The following is a 21284-nucleotide window of genomic DNA, read 5'->3' as shown; positions in this document are numbered from 1 at the left end:
GTACTATACATGGTCTCCTTTGCAGGTGAACCACTCTTTCCTAAAATTCTCCCAGTAAACCAAAGTCAACCATTTGCCTACCCTACCACAGTTTTCACATGCTCGTTCCACCTCATATCACTTTGCAATGTTACACTCCAATATTTAAATGATTTGATTGTGTCAAGCTGAAAACTAGTAACACTGTATCTGAATATTACATGTTTATTCTTCCTACTCATCAGCACTAACTTACATTTTCCATATTTAGGGCTAGCTGCCATTCCTCAAACCAACAGGAAATTTTGTCTATCCTCCTACAGTCACTCAACAACAATGCCTTACCATACACCACAGCATCATCAGCAAACAACTGCAGATTGCTGCCCATCCTGTCTGCTAGATCATTTATGTACATAGAGAATAATAAAGGTCCTATCACAATTCTCTGGGGTGATCCTGATTCTTAGTTATTATTTGAAACTTTTGCAATTGAAAAAAGCAATTCGGGCTCAGAAAAGAAATCTACATATCAGTGGGGATTGTAAGCATAACAGGTGGTCACAGAGAACATTTGATAACTAACTAATTTTCATGGGTAACCACAGCTCATCCCTAAAAATATGTGCTTAAGGACAGCTGAATCAGTACAGGAAAAGCAATTCAGTGCCATCAGTGAAGTATCATGCTTCACTACTGCTACAGACAACCCAGGGGAGTAAGCTACTGTCTAACTGCCGACAGTACCTGCTATCGAACAGCCAACAGCATATAGCATAACGAATGAATGTCAGTGATTGTTTGCCATTCTCAGACAATTTGTGGATGCTTAGAGGTCTGAAGTGGAGAGAAGACAGAGCAAGAGGTCCATGGTACGATGCTGAATCAATACTGGGGATCATTTATCAATTAGTCAGCACTCACTTAAGGTATTGCTGGCTGAACAACTGATAATCCAGGAGGGGTGGAGAAGATGCTGCAAGATGATGATATTGAACCTTCAGAGAGTCCGTAGTCCTCTTCTGTGATCCTTCTAAAGAAGGAAGACACATGGCATTTCTGTGTCAACTATCAATGACTGAACAAAATCACAAAAAATATATGAACCCAGTGTTGCACTCTCATGACACCCTAGGCTGCTTGAAAGGACCAAAGTATTTCACAGCAATGAAGTGCTCCAACCATCTTCAAATATATGATGGACAATCTGAGTCAACACTTAAAATTGATGATATTTCTTTGCTATCTGGATGACATAGTCATTTTCTTCAAGGAAATTTGAAGAACATTCGTATCCAAGTGTTGTCAAACTAGAGACCTCTCCCTATATCCAAACATTGCCTCTTTGTTGCCCAAGAACTAAAAATGTTGGGGCAACTAGAAAATGGTGATGGAGCCTGTCCTGATCCAGAGGAAATAAGAATAGTCATAGATTTTCCAACTACTCGGCACATTCGTGATGTGACAAGTTTACTTGGAATATGCTTGGACTATTGGTGAGAAATTTGTAGCACAACTTGACTAGAAGAAGGGATCGGTTGGTAGGGCATATTCTGAGGTGTCAAGGGATCACCAATTTAGTATTGGAGGGCAGCGTGGAGGGTAAAAATCATAGAGGGAGACCAAGAGATGAATACATTAAACAGATTCAGAAGGATTTAGGGTGCAGTAGGTACTGGAAGATGAAGAACCTTGCACAGGATAGAGTAGCATGGAGAGCTGCATCCAACCAGTCTCTGGACTGAAGACCACAACAACAACATTGATGAGACATATAGGACTTCTGTGTCAAGCCACCTTCCCTGCAAGAGCTACTGCAGAGACATGCCACAGTTTCCTGGAATGAGATTTTAAGACAGATCTTTCCTTTTTTTCTTGAATTGAGGTGCTAAAATCTTCTTCAGTCCTAGCATTGTATGATGAGAATGCAGAGAGAGAATTTCACACTGTTACTAGCAGTTTTAGGATAGGCCCAGTTCTAGTACAAATTCAGGAATGTGCTGAAAAGATGATAGCTTATAGTTATAGAGAAACTACTCTACAACCAAGAAAGAATGCCTTGTAGTTTTTTGGACCACCAACATGTTACATTGATATTTATTTGGAAAACTATTCCCTCACAGAAGGCTTTAATAAGACATTGGCAGATAGGCTCTCGATGTATTTTAAGGTTGAAGAGTGAGATTGGGATACAATACTGTCTTATTGTGAAACAAGCAACACAGAAAAGCTAGATGCTATAGGTTTGGCACTGTTCTCTCTGCCCTATGGTCTTGGGGCTGACACAAGAATGGTTACTGTTGCCATTTCAACTGGACAATAGTCACGGTGACTACAAGAAACATCTCATATCCAGAATAAAAGAAGTAAGTCAACTATTTAGCACAAAGACCCTAGTCACCCATGAGAAAGACCAGGAGTGCAATAACATCAAGTGCCGCTCAGTGAGATACAGACTGGGAGGTGTGGCATGGATTTTTAGGTGTTTACAAAAAGTGAGACTATCAGAAAAGTTACTAAAGTCTTATTTTGGGCAGTACAGTATCCTTTGTTGCTTGTTAGGTGTCACATATGAAGTTGCGGATTAAGTTCCATCATAAAGCAGACAAAAGTGTAGCGACATTATCTGTACCCTCTGTATGACAACCCTACAACAATCCTGAGCTGCACATAGACAACTGAGGCTTCTCATTTGAGAAAAATAAACACCCACTTGATGATCGCAAAACTTTAATTGTCCTACCTATGTAGGGAAAACAAGCATAAAGCTCAAAACCCATTTCCAAGAACACCTAAATGCTTTCAGGCCCAACCATTTCGAAAAATCAGTCATTGCACAACACATGTTCAAAACAAAAATGTCATCAACAGTCTAGACAACAATTTGTCAGTACTACATAATGAAGCCAATGGTAAGACCCTAAATCTGTTAGAACAACTGGGGATATACCTCTACAAAATCATAACACCTGAATCTATGTTAAATGAACAAACAGATTTCACAAGCCATAGCTATTTCAGTAATTTTAAAGACCTATTCTAAAGTCATGTTAATTGTTTAATAGTTATATCTTTAGCACTACAAATAAATTCAACTTTGACAACACCATGTACAAAAATATCTGTGAAGTGTTTACACTTTACAAACATGTGCATGCAAATGTGCCTCATGAAAGAAGTAACATGTACAAAAATGATGGAGGAAATAATTTTTGCTGGTGCTGAAACGTTAAAAATGCTTTCCTTGGATTATGTGGTAAGTTTACATTGTTCATTTTTCCGCTATTTTGCACATACTTTCTGCATTCAACTTAGGAAATTCATAACCTAACATTAAACCTTTTCGTGATAGGAATATGCATTTTACCTCTGTCAGGAGAAGAAATAAAACATGTATTAAGACAAATTACACCTGATGGTGGACCCAAAGGGTCTGAAATTCGTCATGTATTTAATAAAACACGAAAAGTTGTGACTGAAGGCGTTTTTTAATTCATACCTCCAGTTTATTGGAAGGGCTACATTTGATGCTCATAACTGTAAAGAGGATTTGACAACATGGCCAGAATGCGAGTGGCCACAAGTGCTGCCACACAGACGACTATTTGCAAGATCTGGATTCAGGGTGCTGTTGTTGTTTCCAATGAGAACTTCTGGGCAGTGGGTCGCTGTTTCTCCAGGAGTCTGAGCAATGCTGTGAGCAATGTTGCAAGCACTGTGGTGTAGCGATGAGCATCATTGATTGGCATGCTATGGGTTGCCAGCTCATAACCAAAACACCAGTAACATTCAAGTGTTGAAATACTTATATCATAAGTTATGAGAACTGTTTCTGCATCTTGGATATGTGATAGAAGATAATTTATGCAAAACAAGAACAAATCTGACATCAGGTCCTGTGTTGCACCTGTAATACGAGTAATTATTCCCTATGCTGTTTCATTGTGTACACTCCCTGAGTTTCTTAATGTAATTCTCTGCATCATTTTAGTTAAACAGTATGGAAAGCAGTTACCGGCAGTACCATAATAATACAACTTATCTGGGAGAACTGCACAATTAAATTATTTTGACAAGACACATAAAGTACCAGTTGGCAATATTTTGTTTAAGTTTTTCTTTAATCTGACTTGTGAATTCATCGCTAAGGAAATTTCTTGGACAATCATCTACAGGTACCTACGTATTCTTACACCTAAATGCTCATACATATATTTCTTAATGGTATTTGTATTTAAAATATTTTCTACAGAAAGTGCTGCACTGCCCCTATTCAAAGAGTGGTATCACAAAACCACCTTTAAATGTATTTGATCTGATTTTGGCAATTTGGGGATGCTCCTCAAATATTTATGGTGGAAGCAAGACTGAATTAAGGATGAATTGTGGAACTCACACCCACAATACTAGAAGCAAAAGCAACTTCCAAATATGCTACAAAGCAGCATGTTATCTGGAATGGAGAGTCATTGATAGAAGTAAAAGTAGCCTTAAATGTGTCCCAGGGAAATGTGTTGGTATCCTTATTGTCCATATTGTATATTGATGACCTGGCAGATGATCACCCAACACAAACTCCCCAATGACTGGAAAAAGGGGCAGGTGACTCTTGTGTATAAGAATGGTAAAAAGAACTGACCTATAAAATTACACACCAATACCCCAACATTGGTTTGTTGCAGAACTCTTGAACTATTCTCAGTTCAAATACTGGAAAGTTTCTTGAGACAGCAAAGCTCCTGTCCACAAATCAGAATAGTTTTAGAAAGCATCACTAGCGTGAAACTCAGCTTGTCCTCTTCTCACATGATATCCAGCAGACTATGGGTGAAGGGCAACAGATGGATTCTATATTTCCAGTTTCCTGAAAAGTATTAACGCAGTGACTCACTGCAAAGTGTTGATAGGATATGAGCATACAGAATACATTCCTGGATACTCTAATTTGTGTAATGAATGGCAGTGTAATGCAGAAAAATGTAATTTAGCGCAGATGAATATGAAAAACAATCCTGTAATGTCCAAATATAGTATTAGTAGTGTCCTGCTTGGCACAGTCATGTTGTTCAAATATTGGTGTAACGTTACCAAACAATATGAAATGAAACGAGCATGTGAGGATTTCAGTAGGGAAGACGAATGGTTCACTTCTGTTTATTAGGAGAGTTTTAGAAAAGTGGGGCTCATCTGTTACGGAGACTGCATATAGAGCACTGGTGCAACCTATTCTTGAGTACTGCTTGAGTGTTTGGGATCTGCACCAGGTCAGATTAAATGGTGCAACCTATTCTTGAGTATTGCTTGAGTGTTTGGAATCTGCACCAGGTCAGATTAAATGAAGACATTGAAGAAATTCAGAGACAGCCTGTTAGATTTGTTACTGTTAGGTTCAAACAACAAACAAGTATTAGAGATATGCTTCGGGAACTCAAATGGGAATCTCTGGAGGGAAGGAGACATTCTTTTCAAGGAACGCTACTGAGAAAATTTAGAGAACTTGCATTTGGAGCTGACTGTATAACAGTCCTGCTACTGGCAATGTATGTTTTCCATAAGGACCAAGGACATAAGATAAGAGAAATTAGGGTTCATATGGAGGCATATACACAGTAGTTTTTCCCTTGCTCTATTTGTGATGGAACAGGAAGGGAAATGACTACCAGTGGTACAACATACCCTCCACCATGGTCTGTATGGTGGCTTGTGGAGTATGTTTGCAGATGTAGATGTAGATTAATAGTAACCATAGACTTTGCAGACTATGCAGTAATCTATAATCAAGCACTATATGAAAAAGGCTGCACAAATATCCAGCGAGTTCTTGGTACAATTTAAAAGAGGTGCAAAGATTTCAACTTGTTTTAAATGTTCAGAAATGTTAAATTGTGCACTTCACGGAATGAAAATGTGCTAGCATCCTCTGTCACAAAATCAAAGAGTTACAGTTGGAATTGGTAATCTCATACAAATACCTATGTGTAACTGATCTCATAGGCTGACTCATAGGTAAAGCAGGTGGTAGGTAGACTTTGGTTCATTGGTAAGATGTTGGGAAATTGCAGGCAGTCTACAAAGGAGACTGCTAACGAATACTTGTGCATCCCATCTCAGAATATTGCTCAAGTATGTGGGACTAATACCAAATAGGACTAAAAGAGGATATTAAATGTATACAAAGAAGGAGGGTAATAATGATTATAAGCTTGACTTATGGGAGACCATCACAGAATTTTGAAAAATGTAAGTTGTCAAATCCTTGAATATAGGTGTCAAACCTCCTGCAAAAGCCTACTTACAAAGTTTCAAGACCCACCGTTAACTGAAGACTGTAAAGATATCCTTCATCCTCTTACATACAACTCCCATTGGGGCCATGATGACAAGATTACACTGATTGCAGAACACACAGAAGTCAGGTTACATTCCATTAGGAAAGTGGGTGCACACCCAGCGACTTTGATATGATTTATAAATTATAGAGCGCAGCAATCAGTCATCCTTTTTTTTGCGGGATTTATTTTGGCAAATTCAGATTTCAGCTAGTGCCTATCCATTATCAATGCACTATTTTCTAATCTCAATGCATGTCAGTTCCCTGTTGTTCAGGTATCAGTGACTGTGACTGATGCTCGAACAACAGGGAACTGACATGCATCGAGACCAGAAAATGGTGTATTGATAATGGCTAGGGACTAGCCGAAAAACCTGCAACAAAAGGATGACTGATTGCTGTGCTCTATAATTTATAAACACACAGAAGTATTTAAGCAGTCATTCTTCCCGTGCTCCTTACATGACTGGAATGAGAAGAAACTGTACATGTAGTACTCTGGAAAATACCATGTTTAGCAAAACTGTCTTTTGAATTCATTCTCATAACAACATCAATGTTTAACTTCTATTTTTTATTTAATGCTTTATCTTACATGCCAAGAGAAGGACCATAATAATTTTTCTCTTCTTCTCTTAACACCCTACACTTTGATAATAGAGAATGGATGTTGACTCAAGATTTTTTTTTTACCTCATTAGGGCGACAATGCATCATCAGAAAACAAAAATGGTTCTGATGTGATAGCCTGACTCATTTTTCACTTCTGAATCTCTCACTATCCTGATTAAGTTTAATGGAAGCTGTAACATTGACATGTATGTTCTTCACAGAACACACACACATTAAATCAGTGCATTGTTTGTCAAGAGCTATTAGTACAGATCTTATTGAAACTGAGTCAAAAAGCTATTTACTTTTTATTTCTCTGGACCATGTTTCATATACACTACACATGTACAAGATATATGACAACTAGAATTTTTATGATCCCTCAAGTTTTCTCTGTGTGATTCATTAATGGTGTGTTTCAAGGAATTGCGCCAAGTTGCTGTTTCCACTTTATTCACAATATTTCTATAAGCGACAACCATCTTCTTCAGGAAGTACAAGTTCTGCTGTTACGTGTAAGTGTACAGCAACTGTAATTACAATAATGTGGTGTTGTTGTTTTCAGTACCTTCACATTAATTTTATTTATGCACTCTCCTGTAGCATCACATTTCAAAAGTTGCTAGTCCCTTCTTGTCTGAACTGTTTGCCATTTATGTTTTACTTCTAATAAGGCTGCACTCCAGATGTCAGAAATAGCTACCTAACATTTGAATTTATATTCAATGTTAGTAAATTTCTCTTTTTCAATAACATTTACCTTATCTTGCCAGTATGCATATATATCCTCCCTATTCCAGCTACTGTCTCATTTTTTGCTGTTGAAGTAGCAAAATTCACTCACTATTTTTAGGGTGTCATTTTATAAGCTTGTACCACCAGCATCATCTGATGTAATTTCAACTACATTTCATTACCCTTGCTTTACTTTTATTGTGCTTATGATATAATTTCTTTCGAACGCTTTTCAAGAAGAAGATACAAATATAAAAATAAATTCTATGCTTAGCCAACCACTGTGTACATAGTATTTGAAGTACAATTTTTTCTTAACAATAATATTTTCCATATGTGGAAGGGGGTATGTGGGGGGAGCATGGATGAATTCATACAGCCAATGCAAATTTGCCTTGAGGTACTCATCAACAGAATAAGTGTGCTACATTTGCATTTCCTGTACATTACTCCTGCAGCATTACGGTCTTTTTTTCCTAATTCGTAGAGGCAGTTTGTTGAGACTAGACTGCCCCTATTTTTGACCTCATCATAACTTTTGCTCAGTCTTTGGCACACCAGGTGAATGTTTGGTTTGGTTTATGTGGTGCAGGTGTCTAGGATAAATAAAGAGCACCGGCAATATATTTAGTGCTTTGAATATAATTTTGGTAGTTGATCATATTGGTTGCTAAAATTTTATAAGATTTATCAGAACTTTAAAAAAGTCTACATTATCTGTTGGGGATGATCTCAAAAGACAACACCATTAAGCAGGAAATACTCAGCAGGACGCAAACAGCATCCAATTTTTTCAGTCAAATCAGAAATCTTCTCTGGGACGTTAAAAAGCCACAAAAAGCTAAAGTGACTATGTACTACAGCTATTTCGTACCAACCCTAAGATATGGCTGAGAAACATGTACCCTACTAAACAAATACCTCAGCAGAATTCAGGCAACAGAAATGAGATTCACGAGAACTATGAACCAAACAACTAGAAAGGACAAAATCAGGAATGAGGTGAATAGAAAAGCAGCAAGTATAGAGATTCCTGTTACCAGTGTCATAAAGATGCAGGCTTCATTGTATGTGCACATAATGAGAATGAACAGCCAAAGACCTGCCAAAAGGTATTTCAACCTGAATGTCATAAGAAGAAGACCACGAGAAAGACCAAGAAAATGCTAGACAGAGACCGTAAGATCGGATGTGGAGGAGGAAGGACACAAATCAGTAGCTGTCCTGGAACAGAAGCTGTATGGAGACAGAAGAGGATAAAAAGTGCTTGTACACCACTCCTGGGAAACTGGAGTTTGAAAATGATCATGATGATAAGCGAAGGACAAGGCAACCACTTAACTATCGTGCATCAATGCACAGTAACACATAACAGAAAACATCATTCACACTAGCTTTCAAGCATTCTCTTTTTTCCAACAATAGTACACACACGCTCCCAAGGCCACACCAAAACTCTCAGCAAGTCTTCAATGGCTACAGGAGTGTGCTTTTGGATGTATGTGTGGTTGTGTGTGTGAATGTGTGTATTATTGTTGGAAAATGAGCTAGTGCTCGAAAGCTAATGTAAATGCTGTTTTTTGTATGTGTTTCTGTGCTCTGCACATCAGTCCGCTATAGGTGGTGATGGCCTTTCCCTTATTTTATGTAAGGAAAACTCTTGCATAATGCAAGTAATTTAGAAGTAAAGGAGACCAGTCACTGAATAATAGAAGTGTTGAGCTGTCTATAGATACACAATAAAACTTGGAAACTTTCATGTGTGTGTGTGTGTGTGTGTGTGTGTGTGTGTGTGTGTGTGTGTGTGTGTTCTCAGCTCATTAAAATATTTGTCTGATAGCTAGCAAGTTTTCAGCTTGTGTACTTGTTGATGGCCCAGTGCTTCTACTGTTCAGTGAGAAGTCTCTACTCTTAAATTAAATACTAAGTATATAATTCAGTGTGTGAGTTATATTCAAGAAATATCAGTTTGTGATACACTTGCCAAGATTCATTTCATGTTTGTATGGTATAACATAAGGTACTTCTAAAGGTAGTCAACATAACATTTTACTGTAATCAACACCAATTTCCTTAATTTTTACCAAATTTTGAAACTGCTGTGGAGTTATACAGAAGTTTTACCTCTTTTTTTCCCTAACAGACATGCAAGTCATGGCACCCATTGTAAAGGATGGCTCTAATGGCAAGATATCTGAGGCCCACTGGACTACTGATTCATCTGGGTCAGCAGCTGATGATGTAGTATCGTTGGATGGGGATGTTATTCTAGATCTTGGGGGTGTGACGTATAATGAAGGAGATTTGCGTGTTACTCCAGGACAACATTTACTGCATCCAACAGGTACATGTAGTCCTACTTTCAAACTGTCATATTCATTTCACTGCATCATATTTATAAAATAGCTAGTATGTTTTTATTTGAGTACTGAAGTGATACTACTGCCCATGCCTAAAAATTAATGTCAAGATAACTTGTTACTCTAATTCCTTTCTTCAATTACAGACTTAGTCATTTTAAGGACTAAACTATTACCCATGTCAATTAAACATCTTTGTCAATATTTTTATGTGTGTATCTTGTAAAAAAATTAGAAACATATGAAAGATGGGAAGGTGTATCATCCTCTAAATGATGAAGTTTTAATGACTGAAATGTGTTTGATACAAATAGGTAACAAAAATACACTGAATCTTAATAATTTGAACCAGTGGTTTTGTTGTCAAGTGAAATATAAGGTAGTTAGAGGGAAAAGCACAAGAAATCTCACATAAAGTGACAAAAAGGCAGCCAATCAAGATGTAGAAACAAAGTATAAGTAATAACAGAATCTAACATATTAAGTTTCAACTTTCAGAGATTAAATCTGTGAAAATTGTATCTGAAGTGTGCTTTAAGTGACTTCTTTCTTGTCTTCAACTATTCTCTTATCAGATATCAGGTTTTGCACTCATCAAATAAGTACTAGTTCTGAAATATTAGGATTTGATTCCTTTTGGCATTGGCATTGCCATCATGCCTGGTCCACTTGTTCTGATTCTCTCATGTAAAATATAGCCTCTCTGCTCTGTTTTAAAAATCAATAGTGCACATTTTTTACATTTGTATTTTGAGATTACATGACAGAACCTCATAAAATTATATCAAAGACTGACAAGCAACCAGAATAAATTAACAAATGCTCTGTGATTAACAGTACTCTGGGAAGAAAGGGAAAAGACTTTTCACAGAATATAAAATAAACAAGAAAAAACTCAGGAAGTACAATATATTATAAAGAAACAAAGTAAGAACAAGAAAAAGCTTAATAGCATTCACAAATTGTAGAAAGCTGATGAAACTTCTCCAGATAGAAAATATTTCTGAACAAGATTTCAGAACAAAGCATTTGGTACTTGTCAGTGGCAAAATGGATGCACATTTATGTAGTGCTCTATAACTGAAATCTTGTTCTGTGAAGGATTTATTGAGCCAAATCACTAAAACTCTCTGCTTAATTATGTGTGGGTCCATTTTTGAAATGCAATACAGCAGCGACTGTGCACTGGAAACCCATGGGACCATATTATTTATGCACATACCAAAAAATTCCCATAAATTATGGGCTGGTGGTTTATTGGCTCAGAGCTGGCACCTGCTAATGTCCATGATGTGTTCCATCTGGTTCAGATTACATGAATTTACATGAAAAGACCTCAGTGTGAGTTCACTATCATTTTTCTCAAACCACTGTAGCATGATTCTGGCCTTGTGACATGGACAGCCTGCTTAAAGATGCAATCATCATCCTGCAAGCCCTCAAGTACAAAGAGATGCAGGAAGTCTTTATAATGTTTGTGTAGTCTACACCTGTCTTGGTGGTTTTGGTCACTACCACAGGTCCATGGAAGCCCAGGTGAATGTCTCCCATAGCATAATACAGCTTCCACAGGCTTGTCCCTGTGACACTGTGCATGTTTCAAGCAGTTGTTTTCCTGGATGATGGCATATCCAAACATTAGCATTAACTTAGTGTAACAAGAAATGTGATTCACCTGGCAAGGTGACATGTTTCTCCTGATCCATGGTCCGCTCTTGATGATGATATTAATAGATATGAAGTCATGGGCTATTTGTGATTGCAGATTCTATGAGGGTAATCCCAAAAGTAAGGTCTCCTGTTTTGTTATAAGTACATAGACCTGTTTATTTCAACAATGGTTTACATCAGTTTACAGCTTGATCATTTAGCTATTTTTTGACATAATCATCATTTCTGTCTCTGCATTTTTGTAGATGCTGTGTCAGTTTTTTGTATGCCCATGTCATACCAGCTCGCTGTCATTGTGTTCAGAAAGATATAAACCTCTTCCTTCACCTTGTCGTCGGAGTTGAATTGCTTTCCAGCCAAATGTTCTTTTAATCTAGGGAACAGGTGATAGTCACTATGTGCCAAGTCAGGACTATAGGGTGGATGGGTGATTATGTTCCACTGAAACTATTGCAGGAGAGCAACGGTTTGCCGAGCAATGTGTGGGTGAGCGTTGTCATGGAGAATGTGTGATCCCAGTGGGCATAAAGTCGACCAACAACACCCCTTTCTGATCCCAAAAAAGGTTGTTATGACTTTACCGGCAGACAGTGTTTGTTTGAATTTCCGTGGCTTTGGCGAAGATGGATGCCGCCACTGGCGTGATTGTTGCTTGGTCTCAGGTGTAAAGTGGTATGCCCAGGTTTCGTCACTTGTGGCAATTGAGTCCAGAAAGTTATCCTGTTTGGCTGCAAGGCGGTGAAGAAATGCGCGGGAAGCATCAACTCGTTGATGCATGTGGTCCTCAGTCAGCATGCGTGGCACTCATCTTGCGCACACCTTCCAGTAGTTCAATGTTTCTGTTAAAATTCTGTGAGCTGTGCTTTGGGAAACCTCAGGAACCAACGTGCATAGATCATCCAGGTGATCTGCCGATCTTCACGCATGCTTTTCTCAACCTTCAACACTGTCTCCTCAGAAATTGATGGTCTCCTGCTCCATTATGTCTAAAAGTTCCTTTAAAGAGGATTTGTAGCTCCAAAATGTGTTGGACAGGAATCAGAAAATAAGAATATTGTGACTAAAGATGGAATACTATTAATTATTACATCCCCCACTGTCAGTGGTCCTTTACCCACTGCAGTCTTAACTGATGATGTCCTTGGCTCAACATGGGAACACAGAGGGTCATCTGCTATGAAGGTCAGCGTTTAACAATGTTCACCGAACTGTGTGCTCTGAAACACTTGTGACTGCATTAGAACTGTACTCTGTCATCAGCTCTGGCACCTGTCCTGCTCTACAGAGCAGAGACATTCTGTGATGGGGCACAGATCTCCAACATCTTATTGCCTGATTGTGGTTTTATCCTCCTTCAGTTACTTTCCATATATACACACAATACCAAAATACAAACAGCCAACCAGGCTTCACCATTTCTGAGATGCTCATTCTTCGGTGCCAGGTAACAACAATCTGCCCTTTGATAAAGTTGATTATGTCAGTGGTTTTCCCCATTTGTAACCTGCATCATCACTAGAATGATTTTACATTCATCCCTACTAGTATCTGTGAGCATGAGAATAAATACACATGTAACTAAATATTGGTATGAAGAGAATGTGGTAAGTGAGACACTGGACTAGCAGACAAGATTCCAGGTTCAAGTCTAGATAGAAACAGGGCTCTCCTCCTTCACCTCAAGCCTATACCCACATCACTCACACTGATTGAGATTGCTACCCATATAAATAGTGCCTGTCTCTTAATGTAGATGGATAAAAGTGGACAGCCTCCATCTCTTTGAACTGAGACTTTTTTTTTTTTTTAATAGATAGATTTCTACGCTGTTATCCCAGTTATTAAGCGACAACCAATTTTCCCACACTGCAAAGTGTGGTTTCAAGCTTTATATCTGTTTTCATAAAGATAATGGGAACTTTCCATAAACATGTTGAATCTTAGAAATGGTCTGATGCTAAAATTATGTCCCTGTACAGTAATCATGAATGTTTTTGTGGATTACTTTTTCTTGTGGTTTTCTGAAGCAAGTGTTGTCATTAATTAAACTGCACATTTTTAAGGACTCCTTCCTGTTAGTGTGGCTTATAGGCACAAGTGTACCTTTAATTTGCATTAATGTGAATCTTGTATGTAGCTATTGAAGACCAGTCATTTCAGCCACTTGAAAGCAGTAAAATTGATATAAAAATGCTCATTCCTTTAAAAAAGAAAATAGTGTTTAGTGCATTGCATGGACTGGCAACAACAGTAAAAAGTCACAATCAAGAAACAAATATGCGTGATCTTAGTTTTCCATGGCTGGAAAAAATTTTATAGCATAAACAAATGTGTGCTACATGTAGCACAGAATGGTATTAGCATGACAACAACAACAACAACAATGAAAAGACCATTTATTATTGATATTGATGCAGATCTTGCCATTGTTATAATGCACAAAAGAAAATTTTGTTCTTAGTGATCTACTGTGTCCCTCTGACCAAAAGTCTCTGGTTTGTTTGTCTTTTTCACCAGCATTTTTCTGTCATTCTTCATTGCTCTTAGCCCTTAATTCCAATGGAAACTCATCTCACTTACTCCAGTGATATATTTGCCTCAGCTTTGGTCAATATTTCCTACTGTTTCCTCTCGTTTCTTCCTTTTTCATGCCACTTCTCACTTCTTACACATGACCATTTTACTGTTCTTATGTCATATCTTTATCTTCATTTGTCAAGTAGCAAGTTCACTGTTCTGAGAACACTGTTTGTCAGTTACTCCCCTCTACAAGAGCTCAGAGCACTAAATAAACTGTCTGACTTTTGCAGTTATTCTACTTCATTGTTGCTCCCTAAAAATTATATCTTCCTCCAAAAAGGAACAGGATTCCAGAAATTTGGGTTTCAGTATATTTCTTCATAGGTTGTTGCTGGCCATGAAACTATTGTAAACAGTCTGTTGGAGTAGTACTCATTGCAGTTTTCTTTATAAATATTTCAGTTGTACTCAGAAAGAAACAAAAAAACTGTAATTATATGAAATGAATGAGATAATTTTTTAACTTTTCACAAAATACTAAAACATAAGGAACAGACTGGACTAGTGGACAATCAAAACAATGTAGACTCTGTTATAAATACTGAAAGGAAAATACATTCTGAAAATCTTTGATATAGGAGATGTACCAATGTTGCTTTCCTGAACATGCTTCAGTATTATGCACATTATTTTTGTTATGAGTAACTAATGAGAGAAAAACAGTTTAAATGCCTGAGAGTTATTATTCATTTGATGGATTGTGAATATGTGATTATAAGACTGAAAGCAGGACAAAAACAAGCCAGCTTCTCCGATCCATTTGGTCCAGAGGAATTTCATTTAAACCAAATACTATTACAATAAATGCCAGCCACATCTAACATAAACCAGTGATTTTTTGCTCATTTCTATGAATGCTTGAAGGTACAAGCACACTACATCGAGACAAAAGTGTGCAAGTGTTTGTCTGACGTTGATTAACAATTTACCTGGTGACTTGTAATTTTTGTATTGGTCCTTTAGGTCATACAGTGTAAAGAAAGTACGTCTTATTAGGACAAGTCTGAGTTGGCGAAATGATAGTAAATAAAGAGGAGTACAGCAATGGTTATGTTTGAAAGCTTATTACACATAATAAGTATTAATATTAGAGAAAATACATACCAGTATTAAAGTTTAAAAAATATGTAACTGACAGATATTTCTTTCAAGAATTATGTATAAAGGTGCACTGATTCATATAATAATTATTAATTTCAAAGTAGGTGCTTACTAAACAAATCAGGAAATAAATAACTAATGGCAACTTGAAAAAGAACATACATAAACACAGATAAATAAAGAATATTTGAACTCTACAGACATCATTACTATACTGTTCAGGTAGGCTACAAGCTCTAAAATTTAAAACAAAACTTATACTCTTATATATATACTCATTTGTCCATTTGTCCTCTTATACTCACTTATCCATTTATACACACTCAGGGTGATTAAGGAGGAATGTCACATGATGTGTGAGATGATTGTATGTGTGAAAATAATGAAAATTTATATGAATGTGTGTCCAATTTTCAGTCATTACAGAACTGGAGCTGGCTGAAGACTACAAACATACATGAATGGATAGAAGCCGAGTGAGAATATTACATACCAGAACGATGTGTGTGTGTGTGTGCTGTGGTGGACAGAATAATGGTGGGGCAGATGACTGATCCATCCAACAAGGAGTGCTCAAAATGTCCCACACCCATTTCATTGCACTTGTCAATATGCTGAAGGGTGTGCTGCATTGCACACTGACCATCATCTCAGTGGGATTTAATGTTGGCAACAATATTGGTGACATGAGTGACAAGTTCTTGACATATATCAACCTTCATAGTGTATATGTCCCCCTTTAATCAACCCTATAAAGAGAAGTTTAATGAGGTTAGGTCATATGATCTGGCAGGCCAGTTAAGGGTCTGCCACAGCCAACCTACTGTTGAAGAAATGTTTCATTCAAATACTGGGATACTTGTCTGATACTGTGAATCAGTGATCCATCATGTTGCAGTTACATTTCCATCATTGCTCTAATTTCATGTCTTCCGAAAGTGGAGGTAGGTCTTCTATCAGGAAATGTGCATATGCTGTGGCTGTTATGAGGTTTGCCAGGAACACAAGCCCTATCACCAGGTTATCAGTCATACCACACCACACATTTTCTGAGAACCTAACATGGAATCTTGTGTTCCTAGTGTCATGTGGGTTCTCCATCGCCCATATATGAGAATTGTGGGTGTTCATGATACAATTGCATCTAAATGTAGCCTCATCTGTATGCAAAGTGTGTTGCACAGTGTCTCTGTGTACAGCCACCCATTCATAAAATTGCAGTCTGCTTACTGAGTCATCTGGATGCAGATGTTGCACAACCTGCACATGGAATGGGTAAAAGCCCATGGAATGTAACATACGCCACACTTGTATTTGTAGAGTTTTGAGCTGATGGCTAATGTGTCATGACTGGTGGTGGGACTTCATTGTACCATTGCAATAATGTTGTCCGTTTCCTGAAATGACTGGACGACCTCACATTCTGATGTTATGTGCACACTGGGTAGTGTCCCAGATTCATGCCATGTTTGAAAAATTCTGGAAAATACACAGCACAGGGGTTTATCAGTCAGGGAAATGTCCCTGGTATTAAGTCACAGCTGCACAGGCACTGCCACTACAGCACTTGTGCATGATTAATACATCTGCGTATTCTGCATGGATGAACATATGTGGCATGTTGGCCTTCACAGACACAATGGGCTTGCTCAATCAAACAACACTAAAGCATGACACACACATGGCCTCATGATTGCTCACTGATCCAAGCCACAATTGCACACTGTGTACCTTGAAGCATTTGCCACAGTGCAACAGCGCAGTGCTGTCATCTGTTGGAGAACCTCTACACTTTTTGTAGGGGGGATAATTCATCTGTCCCACTGTCATTCTGTCCTCCTGTCCACCACAGCACCTACACAGCATTTTGGTAACATTCACACTTGGCTTCTTATCCATTCATGTATATCTGTAGTCTTCAAACAATGGAAAATCCAGGATGGAATGTAACAACATTATGAAAAGGAAAGTTTCCACCACTCCAGTTCCGTAGTGACCAAAAATTGGACACATGTTCATAGAACATTTTCACTTTATCTTCACATGTAAAATCATATCACAAATTATGTGACATTCCTCCTGAATCACCCTGTATAACGTAAGTGTGCTGGGTTAGACATTTATTCTAATTTGCTTTAGCTCTGTGATGTTCTTTGTTAGTTGGAGATGATTGTACAATTTTATTCCCATATGTTCAACACTTTTGCTGTACTGTTTTGTAGAGTGGAGAACTTCCCTTGTGAGTCTCTTGATTATGTGGCTGGGTGGTGCAAAACTGAGTTCCTCTCCAGTATACCAAAACACTATTGGTATCAGCAGTATGAGTCCCACTTCCTCTGTATTGGACTATAATTGGCCTATATAACAACTGAACCAACATGCAAAGGCAACCCTTAATCCTCATGATGACTCCATTCCAAGATGGTGGCCTGTTTATAAGAGGACTTTATAAGTGTTATGAGTATTGCTTTCCCAATATCAGAGTACATGGACATTGTACCATACACACAGGCAATCCATACTCCTCTGGGAAGGTTCCTACTTTTCAGTAGACAGCTATTTTTCATCTACCTCAATCATAAGAACACATCATCTCACCAAAGTGAAAGAGCAAATATGCCTTTTCAAGTAGTATATCTTTGGTGAATCCATAGACCTCTATAAGTTATATCAAATGATAAATACTCTGAAAAATAATGGTAGGATCTTGTCTCATCCTGATCTTGTACAACTCTGTGATTCTAATCTCACATAATAATATGGTTCTTTGTTTATCACTTTTCCATGTTAAAGGTATATTAAAAAATTCTGTAATTTTGTTTCAGCAACTGATAACTCAAGTGACAAGAAGGAATATATGCGGCCTGATTTCATTGAAATAGTACCACCTCCAAATCTTGGAACTTCCACAGTTTCTAATGAGTCACAAGAAAATCATGTTACAGAGCAAGTTGACTTCAATAAAGTTACAAATGGTGAAACAAATGTAACACAACCAGCAGATATTGTATCTGATATTAACAATGAATTTTTGCTGACTACCTCACAACTTCTAAACAAAATAAGAGGAGCATTTCAGTCTGGTCATTATGGATCAAAAACTGAGCAGAATGGAAGTAAAGCTAAAGATGTGCCTGATACTGGCAATGATGATTTTCACAAATTAACAACTGTGTCTAAGTATGGTAAAAGTAAGCAGTCAGTATCTTCAGCAGCATCACGAAGCCCAGTTTTTCCTACATTGCCAACAACTCCATCCAAGGAAAGCAGAGTTGAAGGTCCTGTCAATGAAAATCTTACTGAGTCTGAAGGTGAGTGGATATTTTGAGTCAAATCATTTCAAGTAATTCATAAACATAATTCCATTTTAATATCTGGAGCAGGTTTCAGAATAACATCTTTGCAACATTTAATGCAGTCATTGCAATATAGTTCAGAGTAGTAGATAAAAAATACTGTTCAGGCTGTTTGAACTAGTTCTCTTTGCTAGATAAATTTCAGACTGCATGTAACAGAGTTCCTTACTGATGCCAAGATGTTCTGTTATTTGATGGACATCCATTTCTCCTTCAGAAGGTTTCATAAAACACCATATGAGAAGAAAGAATGATAATTGTGTGATGAGACTCCTCACAAAAACAAGCCATAATATTCTGTATTCTTCATCAGGATTTGTTTTAGATAGATAATAAAAGTTATTATTCAGGGTCTGGACTGAGTGTTCCATTAAAGTTGTCATGACCAGCATATTCTTTCTTTTTTAGTGTATCCATTCTCTTTTATTATCCTGTGAAATCACACATCATCCATGCAACTGAAGAAACTGTGTGAAGTCGTTACATGTCGCCCAAAAAAGCTTAAATGCAAGAAAATATAAAAGCCAGCATTCTTATTCCCTTTTACGAAACACTACACTAGATTTTCTGTGCTATAACAGGATGTCTACTGATTTTCAGATGATCAAATTCATGACTTTTTCATTATATGTTTAATTAAATTCATGACTTCTCAAAAATATGTGTAGAACAGTGACAAAAACACTTGCATTAATGAACCTGAAAGCTGGTTGAATGAAACCTGAAACTGTATGTCAACATGAATAATGTAACAATTTATGACTTGTAGTACACCATTTGTCAAATGCTACAAAAATTTAACTCTCACCTACAACGGGGTGTCATTATTTTTATGTACTTTTATCATCACATTAGTTAAAATACAAATTGTTTTAATATAGCAATGTAAATAATATAAAAATTATGAAAGTACAAAATTTATATCAAATGTTAAATTTCACTGTGAAAGATTCAGTGTTTAAGTTTATTAGCTAAACCTAAAATTTCAGCATATAAAACTTCAGCATCTTTCTTTGCCTTTTGTATAACCATTCTTTTTTTTACTTTGAGCTCTTTTACTTCTTGAATTGTTCTGCTTTAAGATTGACCACTTCATGTTCATCAGATTTCCTTTCTTTTAAGGCTTTTACTCTTTTTGAAGAAGAATTCATCACAGCTAGTATCATTTATTTCGTATGTTCCCATTGAGTTGTTTTTCCCTATTAAGTAAAGTGCCTAATGATTGTATTGCAATGTAAACACTTCTTTCCGTAACAATAGTATCTTCTTATAAGTTTACAACTACAACTTCTTTGTTAACACAAAAGCCTCTTTCAACAGTATTTCCTTGAAACACACATCTCGGCTTCTGTATGGACTTGATGAACTCGTGGCTCACACTTTGCAGTAAATTCAACAGAAAGTGGTCAAGCATGTTCTTCTTAGGATTAAACTGTCAGAGTTGCTTTTCAGAATATTCACAAAATTTAAAATATTCTCTCTTCTCTGCATCAGCTGTTGATGGAGTCATGCAACTGTTGTGGTGTATGCGGGGTTGCACCCCTGCATATTTGACCATCAGACTTATGGATATGTTTCATGGACCATGTATGGCCCCTGCATCAGCATGAAGGTTTTTTATGCCAATAGAAGAATCACTGAGCTGCTTACTGCCAAGACTCCTGCAGTCACCAGAGAATCTGAGTGGGCAAGCTGCACCAATATGTGGCAAGCAGGTCATGGTACACAGTGCTGCACTTGCAGGCACCTATTTGCATCCGGGTGGCCACATGTACATGTGACACCTGTTACTAGTCTTCTGTAAATGCATACTTAGGTCACTGCTTCATGCCTCAATGCCCAGTTATGCTCCAGGCTCTGAATGACCGTCAACTGCAAAGAGTCCCCTTTAAGGAACCAACACCTGCCATTGCTGCTGCCCATTTCAAGTTGTCAACTTGCCCTTGCCATGAGCACTCTATGAAGCTGGACTTCCAACAGCTGCTCCTGAGAACAGTGTTTCACAAGATCTGATTCTGGACTGCCCACAAACCACCAACTCAAGGGAATGCGTCATTATCGCACATTGCTGCTCATCAGTGACTGCCCCTAAGCTTTCAGCCTTGTGGGATTGTGTTGTTGCTTATCCTCCCTGCTCCCCGTGACATCGATGTTCATGAACTTTGTCTTAGTTGAGCATTTGTTAGGCATCAAGAATCAACTTTTCAGCAGTACTAATTTGTGTGGACATTATCCTCAGAGGCTGTACTCAGTTTAGTTCATGTTACTAAATAAACAGTTATTAATGCAATTGTGTCTTTCAATGCTGTCAGTCACACCACTCAGCCAAAGGACATAAGAATGGCAAATAGATATTTTCATGTTTATTAAAATGTGTTTCGAAGTTGTCTCATTGTCTCTTGTCTGCCATACACAACAGTGGTGATGAGGCTGTCCTTTGTGTGTGTTTTATTAGTTCATGATGTGTATTAGTTTGTGTGTTGAAACAGCGTTTTGTTTTTTCTAGATTGTTTGCATGGTTTTGAAATGAATGAGTATACCCTTGTGTGTTAGTTTACC

The 21284-nt window shown here is 37.6% G+C and overlaps 1 protein-coding gene across 2 annotated transcripts in view; it reads left to right on the top strand.

Moving 5' to 3' along the window:
* Nucleotides 1-21284, top strand: part of LOC124789845 — a 615167-nt gene that overhangs the window by 552265 nt on the left and 41618 nt on the right. For both annotated transcript variants that reach the window (XM_047257355.1, XM_047257364.1), the window contains exons 3-4: nt 9801-10001; nt 18195-18680. In XM_047257355.1, coding sequence (XP_047113311.1) covers nt 9801-10001; nt 18195-18680 — 687 coding nt within the window. The remainder of the gene's footprint in view (nt 1-9800; nt 10002-18194; nt 18681-21284) is intronic.

Source organism: Schistocerca piceifrons, chromosome 1, assembly GCF_021461385.2.
Source record: "Schistocerca piceifrons isolate TAMUIC-IGC-003096 chromosome 1, iqSchPice1.1, whole genome shotgun sequence".
In the NCBI taxonomy this organism is placed as follows: Eukaryota; Metazoa; Arthropoda; class Insecta; order Orthoptera; family Acrididae; genus Schistocerca; species Schistocerca piceifrons.
The sequence above is the reverse complement of the archived record's forward strand: the minus strand, read 5'-3'. Positions and strand labels throughout refer to the sequence as shown.